This window comes from Juglans microcarpa x Juglans regia, chromosome 5S, assembly GCF_004785595.1.
Source record: "Juglans microcarpa x Juglans regia isolate MS1-56 chromosome 5S, Jm3101_v1.0, whole genome shotgun sequence".
Lineage (NCBI taxonomy): Eukaryota > Viridiplantae > Streptophyta > Magnoliopsida > Fagales > Juglandaceae > Juglans > Juglans microcarpa x Juglans regia.
In genome coordinates, this window is record NC_054603.1 from 463,458 (window position 1) to 476,807 (window position 13,350).

At 34.3% G+C, this 13,350-nt stretch overlaps 1 protein-coding gene across 1 annotated transcript; it reads left to right on the forward strand.

Annotated features, from left to right (window-relative positions):
• The first annotated feature begins 5,195 nt into the window (after positions 1-5,195).
• On the forward strand, positions 5,196-9,723 carry LOC121268560 (fructose-bisphosphate aldolase 6, cytosolic). Its single transcript, XM_041172880.1, has 3 exons — positions 5,196-5,377; positions 8,255-8,482; positions 8,696-9,723. Exons 1-3 carry the CDS (start codon positions 5,350-5,352, stop codon positions 9,514-9,516), a joined length of 1,077 nt encoding a protein of 358 aa, XP_041028814.1. The 5' UTR covers positions 5,196-5,349; the 3' UTR covers positions 9,517-9,723.
• The last annotated feature ends 3,627 nt before the right edge of the window (positions 9,724-13,350 follow it).

Here is a 13,350-nt window from a genome sequence, read left to right on the forward strand (position 1 = left end):
TGTGTCACTAATATTTAACATTAACCATATAAGATAATTATCTAGGGATAACTAAATTATTCAAGCCGCCAATATGAACCTCTCACTTGAGCTCCATAGGATTTAAGTAAACGATAAAAATTTAGATATAAATAGTTATGTGAGACTTGTTGAAATAAACGATAAAAATTAGCTATGTAGTTTTATCTTTGCCTTCACTCCTAATTATCTAGAGATTTGTGTAATGTCTAATGGAGGGTTCAAGTTATATGGTCTATATTCTAAGATGACTGGTCAATGATATAATTAGAGCTTCATTTGAACATTATAAAAAGTAAAAATTTTTCATTTTTAAACAATGTAGATTTCAAACAGTTTGTGTTCTTATTTGTAGTTATTTGAATGAATTTATTGTATAATAATAAATATTTAATTAATGTTGTGGTACCAACTCCACGTATTTCTGTCCTACTTCAACTATAAAACTAGGACAATAAATTAGAAAAATATATGTGTTTTTCACTAAAGTGTCTTCTATTCAATTTGGTAGGAAATTAAAATGGTAGAAAGGAAAGAATTAAGACTATAGATGAATTTGCACTGTATCATTTATATACTGAGTAAGCATTTATTAGTGGGGGCAAATTGATCATACCAATTAACTTTTCTTTTATATTATTTTCTAAAATTAATCTGTCACCTATTATTCTCCCATATGTAAAAGGATAGTTTAGATGGGTTCGGATACAAAGCATCCCGAGCCCTCTTTACTTTCTTCCATTTCTAAGAGTGTTCTTCCGCCCAACAGCTCTATATCACACACCTGTAGAAAAAATAAAATAAAAAATAAAAAATAAAAATAAATGTGAAGCCGTGAGAGTCTGTTGATTCAAGTCCAGCCCAAGAAGAATTTTAAAATTCATCTATTTTGGGTCTAATCCATGACCACCGTTGGGCTTTGGTACCGGCCGATTGATTGGGTCTGTCTTAAAAGCCACATGCTGCATGCCCATCAACGTCTTCCACAGTTATAAGTTTAAAAAACTTTCTTTTTTGGACGCATCCACAGAAATGAACAAATTATTAGTAATTTTATTTTAAAAGATTTTTTTACTGTTGTTGTTTTTTTTTTTTTTTTTCAATCACAGAGGTTAACTTTTAAAATCTCTAAAGAGGCATTTCTTGCTCGACCATTTTTTTGCACTTTTATTTTATGGTGCAATTGTTATTTCTTTTGTAAGCCATTTTCTAAAACATAAAACGGCCTTATAAAAAGCTTTTGAATTTTGTAGAAAATAATTATATAAAAATAATTTTGAAAAAATTAAATTATTTTTTATTTTTTATGTGAGAATTTGAAAAAATTATAATGATGAATTGAGATGAGTTGATGTGAGTTTCGAATCCAAACAAAGTCTGAATTATTACAAAATAACAAAGAAAAAATTATATTTAAATGAGTTATTGTTGTAAAGTTTAAGTTTATGAAAAAAAAAAAAAAATTTAATTATTTGTATTATATTAAGTTGACGATATATTAAAATTTAATTTTCCTTCTATTCACACCTAGTTACTCGATAAGGCAACATTAAACAAACGCAAAGCAGAAAATATATTATTAATGCCTGAAGCACACCACTTTCCCGTGAAAGCAAGGTGGCAAGGGCGTGAGTTTGTGTGGTAATGAATTTTCAGGTATGAAATCCGAGTCGATTAAAAAAAAATACAAAAAAGCGTATGCCGCAGATCACGGCATTCTTTTGTAAAAGGCGAGAGAATAGTTGACTCTGTGTGCTCAACCCCGGCTACGCGCATGCGTACATGAAATCTGAGGTTCATCGCTGCAGCCTCTAAAGAAAAGAATATCTTTGCAAGATCGTACTTGCTGGCATGACCAAACGAGGAGATTGGTTAAAATTTAAATAATTGATATAAAAAACATCTCATATTAAATTAGATAAATTTAAAATAATTTAAACTTTTGTTATAGTGATTGGCTAAATATGGAGAATTATAATTGATTCACCAAATATTAAAATATTAATTTCTCACTCTAAATAAATATTAAAATATTAATTTTTCACTCTAAACAAAAATACTATTTGGTTTGTAATTAAAAAATTTAGATAGAATTTTAAATGAGTTTAATCAAATATTTTTTGTTATTAACATTAAATAACTTTTGAAAATATGATTTTTTTAATATTAATTTAATTAGAATATAATTATTATTAACATTTAATTGGTAGAGATACAAAATGTGATAAAAATAAATTAAATAAACAAAATATTAAATTATTAATATTTTATTATTATATAGAAAGTGAATGGATAATCCAATGTGGGGTTGAATTTAAATGGAATAGAAAAATATAAAAAAGTATGATATTGACTAAATTTTAAAGATGAATTTGATCAATCTATGATATTAACTAAATTTTAAAGATGAATTTGATCAATCTAACGAGAATGCTCTAAGCTGGACCTATGGAGCTTCATAATACTACTGTAGCTAGTTTTATAAACATCTATTATATCCTCTATTTTTTTGGGGATATAATGTTTAAAAAAATTATCACTAGTAAATTTATGCATTTTTTTATTTAATATTTAATAAAATAAAATATACTTTGAAGGCACTTTTGGGAGCAACTTAACATCACTATTTTTTTCAGAGTGCGTTGTTGCTTTCTTTTAATGAAGGTACCTTTTTATCTACCAAACATTGTTTGAAAATGTTAAAAGAGTTCGGATTGGAGTTATTTGATGGCTACCCAACAAAGTCATCAATAAATAATTTAAAGGAATTTGATTAATAGAATATTGTTGAAAAGAAATGATATTTACAATTTTAAAGTGAGCAAGTCTTGTATATTCTTTTTAAATATTAAAATTATATCTAATATTACTTATTATAAATGCTCAGTTGGATTATATTTATTTTTCTATTTAGCATCTACTTCTTGAAGGTGATTATTAAGATATGTTATTCTCTTCTGACGAGTTTTCCCTTAATTTTCTGTTTAGAAAATGTTTTGCCAATAAAAGAGTAATGTTAAAGCGAACCACTAATGATGCGTATTTATATATTTGGTAAGGTTGGTTAGATGAAGTGTGTAGATTATTGTTTGACTTTTAAGTAGTGAAGAGTTGGTTGGTGACAGAGGACGGCCGAGCTTGAATCGTACAGGGATTAGGAAATACTTCGTAGAAAACAAATACAAAGTGATGCCATATCGAGTAGGATTGGTAAATTTTCTAATTTTTTAGACTTGTACAGTGTGGTATTTTTGAGACCAGTTGATGGATTTGTTGGTTGATTTTGATTTCATTATCAAGCATTTATTTAGGGAAGAGAATAAAGTTAGTAATGAATTCGTTAGCTAGGCTTGGTGCGCTGGGGGAGGAATATTTTTTCTTAGATGCTGCTCAGCTTCCATGTTGTTTGAGAGGCTTACATAGATTAGATAAATTGGGTATGGCCTATGTTAGGCATAAAGTGTGATTGTTTCTTTGTTTTGGTTTTTATTGTTTTTTGTTTGGTGGAAGTTTGTGTTTGTAAAGGGAGTTTGTTTTGTTGTTTTTAAGGTTTTCTTATGCTATAAATGAGTGTTTAATACGTTATGGAGGTGCCGTCCTCTTTTTTAAAAAGGAAATAAATATCGAGTAGGAATGGTATAAAAATAATGCAATAATTAGCAAAGGGTGTTTATGGTTTCGATTCAGTCAATAACTCGTAGTAGATAGTGGGGACCCAACAAAAGGTTAAAATGCTCGTGAACTTGAGAAACTGTAAGAAAATCAAAATATGTGGAAGAAACGGAGTGGAAATGACACCAAAAGAGAGAAATAATGCCGATTACCAGACCCACAACCAAAAGGTCTTGAAAGTAAAGATGGGAACCTAACCGGAGGTGTAGTATAGGTCATAGGTGAGTTACGCCTTCAAACTTCCAACTAACCCCTATGAGAGTTCATTATCTGCCTCGCACAATTAGGTTGGCTACTTATTTCAAGAAAAAATCTTGGTGAATTTTGACCCCACCTAATCCAACCTCAGCCGCGGTTTTCTTGTGAAACCTGGGTACCCCACCATTTTCCCTTTTAGCCACTGTTTAATTGATTGTCAATTCTACCCTTCCTCTCTACAGAACATTTCTTGAGCCGAAGGCATAGACATCAAAAGCCCAATTAAAACAACACCCCCCCCCCCCCCCCCCCCCCCCCCCCCCCCCCCCCCCCCCCCCCCCCCCCAAAAAAAAAAAAAAAAAAAAATGGAAGATAAGGTTTCTTAGTTGACATTGGAACCACGCCACAGAGAATAAAACTTGTGTCGGAACTTTGTTACTAATTTTATTAACTTAAACGAATTGTTTTCTAAAAAACACTTCAGAAACTGATTAATAACATATTATGATAAAAATAAGTTCATGATATAATTTTAAATTTCTTCCAAAAAAACCAAAAAAAAAAAAATTCACTGCACAATAAAAGAGAAACATATGCAACAATTTAGGAGTGACAATATGTGACACAACCCGTTAATCTAACACAAACATGATACGATAAAAACGGGTTAGGGTCAAAACAGGTTGACCGGTTAAGACATAATTGCTTGCAGATTGATAACGAATCAACCCATTTTGACACGTTATCTGTTAAGAAATTTAAAGTTATAATTATATCCTTATATATAAAAATAAATTTATTGAAATTTTAATTTCGATATTTTTATTGTTTGAATTGTAATTTTAGATTTGTAGTTAGTTTTATATTTTTTTTATAGATATTGAGATTTTAACATTTATATAAAATTATGCTAAAATTAACTAAGTCAAACGGGTTAATTTTAGATTTGTTCAACCCATTTACATAAACAGGTCAAAACGAGTTGACTCGACCCGACTCGTTATGTTAATGAGTCGTATTAAGGTTTGAGATTTTGACACCATAAGTTTAAATAATCAGATTAGAGTTGATCCATATAATATAATATATATGTCTTGATATGACATGAATACAATCTATTAACACGATTTTACACTCCTATAGAAGCACATAGCGTTGCGGGATCCAGTTGGGCCGTGGAAGCGAGTACTGCTCAACACAAAAACTGGCCCAAGGGTGAAAAAGTAAAATCAACGATCGAAAAGAGCAATCTGATGGACAACGTTGCTTGCGGAAAAAGCCGAACCTTGAAGCGACAATATTGATGACACCCCTTCCCACTTACCTTTCTTTCCCTCACCTAAAATATAAACCCTAACCCCTCTCTGGTCTCTATTTTTCTGCCTTCCGCTCTCTCTCAACCCTCTCTCTCTCTCTCTCTCTGTGAAAAATCCTCTCTTTCAGTCTCCGTTTATAACAAAAATGTCGGCTTTCAAGAGCAAATACCAGGGTAATTACTCCTCATGTTCTCTCCCTGTTTGTGCTTTAGTTTTGTACATTTTCCGCCTATCGCTCGGCGCTGGTAGATCTAGAATTTCTATGGGACGATTGCTCTATTTGATGCTGTTTTATTCAGTCAATTATTAATAAAATTCCCGTTTGCTCGCGAAAGATCACCCTTCTTGTTAGTTGATACAGATATAGATCTTTCAGATAGGGGGCGTTTGAACCGATCGTTGGCTGCTCTATTTCAATGAAATCCGAAGTAGTCCCTAATCGCCCAAGATCCTTTTTTTTTTTCAAAAAATGATTTTAATTCATTTTTTTATATGGTACAGCTTCTGGTTAGTATGTGATAAATCGAATAATAACTACGCGGAGTAGAGACGGATATGTTTTTTAGTTTATTTCTTAGGCTGCGTTGAGTTGAGTTGAGTTGAGTTGAGTTGAGATAATAAACTATTGTTAGAATATTATTTTTTAATATTATTATTATTTTGAGATTTGAAAAAGTTGAATTGCTTGTTATATTTTGTGTTGAGATTTGAAAAAGTTGTAATAATGAGTTGAGATGAGTTTAGTTGAAGGGAAATTCGGTCCCAGCATCCTTTTTCGCTGCCGTGTGGTCCTCATGATAGAGGTGGGAGGCCCTCCTCCCCTTGCGGAGGCCACAATGAGGGGGGAGAACACTCCCCTCGCAGCCTTCCTGTGGAGAGGCTTGAGGCTGTTGCATAGAATTCTCCCTACCTCGGTTGTGGCCTCCGTGCTCTGAGAAAGAGGGGGAGATTGCCTTTCTCTTGGCCTCCTCATGCGGACGGGGCGATAAGGGGGACATCTCTACCTCCTGGTCATGGTCTCCCTGCATAGAGGCAGCTATTGAGGGTGGGAACACCTCTGGCTGCCTCCCCATGCGAAAGACCCACACAAGTCAACTGCGATTGAGGGGAGGAGATGTCCCTCCCTCGATCATTGCCTCCATGCTCAAAGATCTCTTTTACTTGTACCGGAGGTCATGCTAGGTGTAGATCCACAAGCAAGTGGCAACTATGTTTGTGGGGTTGGGGGGTGGGAGAGATTGTCCCCCTCACAGCCTCTTTGTGCGAAGGTACTTGGGTGGGTCCCCCTGCCCTAGCCCGGCCATTTGGCCTTGCCAAGGGTGAGGATGAGTTTCTCTTTTGTCAATTAGTTTGTTTCTTTTCTCCATTTTTGTTCTCACTGCGATGCGTAGATTGCCCCTGTCAATTCTGTGACATATGCCACATCAATTCCGTATTCAGTCTGTAAGGGCATGACGCAAATCTGGTAGTAACCCAACAAAACTCTTCGAATCATGGGCTTATGGAAATATTGATGAACCAAAAAATTGGTTTTTGAATTGTGTTTTTTTATTATGTTGTATGAGTTTGCTCCATAGATATATAAGGAATCTAAATAGTCATAATGCATACTATAATTCTTCTAGATACTTGACCAAGTTTACTGGTTCATCGAAGTAAATGTTGAGAGTTATTTGTACTGCATATAATTAGTGTTTTAAATTTGTAACTGCCTAGTTAATATGTTGTTAACCCCTAGGGGTTGGCTCAATTGGTAAATGCCTTGGGCTTTGGGGTATGCTCCCCCAGATCTAAGGTTCAAATCTCTTTGGGTGCAAACAATTTCTAAGGGTCATTGGATTTGAGGATTTTCTCCTTGAATTACCCGAGATGCACTTGACGGGAAACTCCTTGCTGAGGGCCTATGCACTCCTGGGATTAGTCGGGATGCTGTTCCTGAACACCCGGTGCCAATAAAAAAAAAATAACAGTGAACTGTTTGTGAATAGTAGTGAATTAGTCTGAGAACAATTTAGCTCCCAAACAGGCCGTAAGTCTAATAAAATTTAGTAGCTAACAACTTTAATGTCCTTTCTTTATTAACTAAGGTTTATTTATGTATTTATTTATGAGTAATATTAGATATAGTCCTAGGGTGTGCAAGCACTGCACACTTCATTTGAAAAAAGTTAGGGTCCACCATTAAAAAATAATTTTTTTTTTCCATTTGGGTCTCAAATTAACCTACTTATTTTTAAAAGAAGTGCGTGAGACTTGCACACCATAGGACTGCAAAGATCGTTTTTATTTATTTATTAAAAAAGGTTGAAGCCGTAACGTGTTTTAAGTTTGTAATACGCAGCTGTTATCCTTTGTGCTCATGTTGCCCCTTAAACATGAATCAGTTTTTAAACTTAAAAAAATAGTTCAAACTTGATATTTATTACTTTATTTATATTGAGCCTCTTGTTTCTTATTTGTGGTGGTTTCAAGTCCAATAAAACTTAGCAGCTAACAACTTTAATGTCCTCTCTTTATTTACTAAGGTTTATTTATGTATTTATTTATGTATTTATTTATGAGTAATGTTAGATACAGTCATAGGGTGTGCAAGCACCTCTCACTCCAATTGAAAACAAGTAGGGTCCACCATTAAAAAAAATATATATTTTTTTCATGTGGTTCCCAAATTAACCCCCCCCCCCCTTTTTTTTAAAGTGCACGGAGCTTGCCATCATAGGATTGCAAATATCGTTTCTCTTTATTTATTAAAAAAGGCTGAAGTTGTAACGTCTTTTAACTTTGTAATACACAGCTGTTATCCTTTGCGCTCATGTTGCCCCTTAAACATTAATCAGTTTTTAAACTTGAAAAAAAATTCAAACTTGATATTTTTATTACTTTATTTATATTGAGCCTCTTATTTCTTATTTGTGGTTATTTCAATATATTTCATTCGTCTTCACTGACAGTGAAATGATTATTTGTAATCTTCCTTTTTTTTATTTGTAATTTTCTTATTCTCATAAATTGTCATCAATGTTTCTTTGAGTAATGTCTACTTTCTTCAGATGAGCTTATTGCTAATGCTGCATACATTGGCACCCCTGGAAAGGGTATCCTTGCTGCTGACGAGTCAACTGGCACAATTGGCAAGCGTCTTTCTAGCATCAATGTTGAGAATAATGAGGACAACAGGCGTGCCCTCCGTGAGCTTCTGTTCTGCACTCCTGGTGCCCTCCAATACCTCAGTGGAGTAATTCTCTTTGAGGAGACGCTCTATCAGAAGACAGCTTCAGGTGTTGTGATCAACTCTAGTCCTGTTATTTTGAATATGATAAATCATACTTTTAAGTTTCTAATATTCAAAATTGTGTTTTGGTTTAACTTCCAGGTTTGATTACAAAAATTAAAATTACTGTCATTGAAAGATTTTGAAAGTCCATTTTTAATGTTTTTTTTAATGTTTATTTCCCCTGAATATAATTCCGTATACTATATATACTTTGCAGGTAAGCCCTTTGTTGAGGTTTTGAAGGAAGGCGGTGTTCTCCCTGGCATCAAGGTCGACAAGGGCACTGTTGAGCTTCCAGGCACCAATGGGGAGACCACCACCCAGGGTCTTGATGGCCTTGCACAGCGTTGCCAGAAGTACTACGAAGCTGGTGCTCGATTTGCCAAATGGCGTGCTGTGCTCAATATTGGACTGACCGAGCCATCTCAGCTGGCCATCAACGAAAATGCCAATGGATTGGCCCGTTATGCTATCATCTGCCAGGAGAATGGTCTTGTCCCCATTGTTGAGCCTGAGATCCTTGTTGATGGACCCCACGATATTGAAAAGTGTGCTGACGTGACTGAACGTGTTCTTGCTGCGGTCTATAAAGCTCTAAACGACCACCATGTCCTGCTTGAGGGAACTTTGTTGAAGCCTAACATGGTGACCCCTGGATCTGAGGCGCCAAAGGTTGCACCAGAGGTGATTGCTGAGTACACCATTAGGGCACTACAGCGAACTGTGCCTCCTGCAGTTCCTGCAATTGTGTTCTTGTCTGGTGGACAGAGTGAGGAGGAGGCGACACTCAACCTCAATGCCATGAACAAACTCAAGGGAAAGAAGCCATGGTCTCTTTCCTTCTCCTTTGGGCGGGCCCTTCAGCAGAGCACTCTCAAGACATGGGCAGGAAAGCCAGAAAATGTTAAGAAGGCGCAGGCTGCATTTCTTGCTAGGGCCAAGGCAAACTCAGAGGCAACTCTGGGAATTTACAAGGGTGATGCAAAACTCAGTGAGGGTGCCTCCGAGAGTCTCCATGTCAAGGACTACAAGTACTGATGAAATTGAGGTTTTGGTGGTTTGTGTTTTGTTTTGGAGAGTTGATGCGGTTTTTAATTTTGCCCTATTATCAGTTATAGGGTTAGGACACTTTTTTCGAAGTTCTTTTGTTTTCTCAGCCATGGTAGGACGGTGGTAGAGCAATAAAGCTCGGGAAGCATTCCCAAGCTTGGGTTTTTAATCCGAGAACTGCTTATATTTCTATGTCATTTTAAAAGCGAGTAATAGGAAACAATAACAATCATTTGATTCTACAACTTACTGAAATGCGACTGACTGGGCTTCGGTTTTTTCCTCCCCTGTTGGAGGGGTATAAAGTAGGCGCGCGCAACGGATCGTGGTGTTCTCGTTGTTGGCACCTGTGTTTTAGCCGTTGTCAATCGACACACTACGTGGAACTGGGAAGTTCCATATCAAAAACACGAAAAACACGCTTTCTAATGTAGGGGGTTCCCATTTTGAACGAGTTCCAGCAGAAAAATGGTAACAAAACCCTCTTCTTTTGGAAGAAGATTGGCTCAAGAGGGATTGATGCTGAGGGTATTAGTAAGGGCTTCCCTGCTGAGCCCCGAGCATTCTGGTGCGGCGTCGACTTTCCGCTCTGAAAAAGTGTTTTAAACTCCCCTTCCATCCTGCTAGTTTTGCATAGCAATCCTGGAAGTTGAATTAAGGGGCGACTGATGAAAGATAAAGCGTCCAGTAGTTTTCCCGATGCACCACCATGAAATCTGGAATGAGTTTTATTATTACGTGAATAATAGACTTTGTTTTGGATTACTGCATTGGCTTAAAATAATTTTTGGAAAACGAAATTTAATTTGCACTCTAAAATTGTCATTAATTTATCATTCTTTGATGGAATTCCTAAAATTCTTGAATTAACTTTTTAAAATATCTTTAAATTTTAACAAAAGAAAAAATAATGTATATTAAATAAAATGAATTAAAAAAGAGAATTGTTACTATGCCACCTTAGTTATATCGTTCATTTTGTTCTATTGACGTGACATGACCACTAGTACTTGGTGCTACATGGTTTAATATATATATATATATACATACACACATATATATATTTAATACAAAATATGTTTGAAAATACAAAAAAAAAAAAAAAAAAAAAAAAAGACTGAACCCTAAGTTCCATCTACCCTTTTTATGTATGTGTTTTTAATTTTTTTTAATATATCACATGATACGATGACATAATGGTGTCATGTCAATGGAATAAAGTGAGTGGTATAACTAAAGCGTCATAGTAATATTTTCCAATAATAAAAAAAGAGAAATTCTACATAGAAACCTTACATCACACACATTCACCTAGTCATTTTTTTAAGAAGAGGACGATATCTCAATTTTATTGATAGTTCTGATCATCACTTTTGGCGAATGAAAATCGTGGTTATAACCAGATACCTGGGGGTTACAAATAAGTATAAAACCAAAATCCAGGTATTAAAAACCAAAAGACCCAACCACAAACTAAGAAAGCCAAAAAATTACAAACCAAATAGAAAGAATAATCCTAAGAAGCCAACCTGCAAGAAAAGGAACATATCACACATATAAGAAAATAACAAAGAAACGAGAAGTAAAAATCAAACATCTCACTTTGATAACCTCAAATAAGGAAAACCAATTATATCCATGCGAAGAGGGCCTCTTAATGATTAGATAAAGTATCTCTATCATCAATCAAATCTGTATTTAAACCCCAGTACCTTGATTAGCAAGAAAATTAGTCACAATATTACTTTCGCGATAGATATGAGTAATTTTATAGTCCATGCATAGAAGATAAGCTTGGATCTCATCCCAAAAATCCTCAAAATGTCAAATATTACAAATACCCCTAGTAACCTAGTTGACTAGAAGTTGAGAGTCTATCTCAAAATAACCCCGATAAAAGCCAAGCCAACAACACCTCCTAACTCCTTCCAGTAAACTTCTAATTTTGGCAAAATTATTAGAGCCCTAGCCTAAGAACACATAGTAAGCCACACACAACTTACCACTAGCATCTCGAATAACTCTCACGGCACCAGTCAGACCTGGATTACCAAATTATTGTCATTAGTATTAAGCTTCACCCAATCTTGCTGAGGCCGAATCCACTTCACCAGAGTAACCTTCTTAGCTTTAGGAGTTAAAATCGGAATATCCAACTTCTTTAAAGTAACAACAACCTGCATAGGGAGCCTTAAAGATTTCATAGACACTTGCATGACATGACGGATCCAAAATTTAATAACATGCCAAACCGACTCAATCGTATCAACCTTACCCTCATACCGGGCTTTGCAACGTCTATCCCATAGTTTTCAAGAAACAATAGATAGAAGGAGACCAAAGACAGTCCGAATGTGAGATGAGTGCCCAGCATGACGAAACCAAAAATTAACTTGCTTCTGTCAGGTGCGAAAAAGACCCATATGCACACCTAATTGAATTGCTGTCAAATGCCATATTTGTATAGCAAAATCACCTGTACAAAGAATATGATTAAGATACTCAAAATGGCCCATAGAGCAACAATTACATTTTAAAACTATAGGAATGTCAACCATTTTAATCTTCTCATCCACACTCAAAACAGTTATTGATAGCTTTCCACATCATAATGGAGATTTTCTTAGAGAGCTTAGCATGCCAAATCCATTAAGCCCAAGGAAAAGAAGACGCCCGAACCCTGATACAGTGCTAAGTACTTCTCATCAACATGTGATTTGTCATTTTTTTTTATTCTATCTTAAATTTTAAATGTGTATGTTTAAATAGAAGAACAAAAACGACAAATCAAATATTGATTAAGTAGATGTGTGTGGTGTAAGAATTTCTTGTAGCATTTCTCTAAAAATATCTAACTCGATCGTGGCCCTCAAATCCTTTATTCCAGTGACATAGTGACATGGATCTTATTTACTATTTTATTAATTTTTTAAAATAATTATCTTTAAACGGTGTTCTTTATCAGACATGATCCAGATTTATCCGCCCACGGGGAACTTTAGAGCACTTAGCCAAATGCCAGCCAATCCAAAAATATGCCTCATTTCTTCTGAAAATTGTTTCATTGGACTAGTTAGAAGGAATAAGTTCAACCGTTGAGTTAAGTAAATCCAAAGGGAAAGTCATATTTGGCGTTATACTGTTCATAAAAAATTTTATTCCAAATATTGCTCACTCTAACTGCTCCAATTTCATTTGCCTCGTGAGAGCTCTTGAGTCCCGACAAATTATTAATTACTAATAAAAATTAAATTATTAATTAACATATGATAGTATAATTACAAAATATAAAAAAAATTATAAAAAGATATGATTTTATTATTATTTTAGGTTATAGATAGATAATACAATGTTGAGTTATATCTTGAATGATAAAGGCAAAAGAAAAATCATGTGATTTTAGGTAAGGAAAGTGCTAAGAGTATTGGCATTGGTCTATGCATATGCATATGCAAAGTCATATTTGCATAATATGACCTTAAAATCCTCCACATTAACTTATGCATATCTAAATATTTAGCTACTTATGAACAGTTCTTATCCAAATTTGGATAACTACTATGCACTCTACAAATCATATTTTAATCATTATTTCTCTCTCCTCCCACTCTCTCTCACAATCCTTTCCTTTTCTCTCTCATTCAACAACACAAGAAATCTTTACTTGCACATTTATTTTATTATTATAATATATTATATATTTTTTTCATTTGATTATATTTTTAATATAATATATAAAAAAATTACATTTTTTATTATTGTATTTGTATTATTAATGTCAAATGTATGTAGTGGATGCTAATTGCAAAATATATATAAAAA

Coding starts and splice junctions, on each gene's coding strand:
- LOC121268560 (XM_041172880.1), top strand. CDS start 5,350: ATGTCGGCTTTCAAGAGCAAATACCAGG. Junction 5,378..8,254: donor TTTCAAGAGCAAATACCAGG/GTAATTACTCCT, acceptor TACTTTCTTCAG/ATGAGCTTATTGCTAATGCT. Junction 8,483..8,695: donor CTATCAGAAGACAGCTTCAG/GTGTTGTGATCA, acceptor TATACTTTGCAG/GTAAGCCCTTTGTTGAGGTT.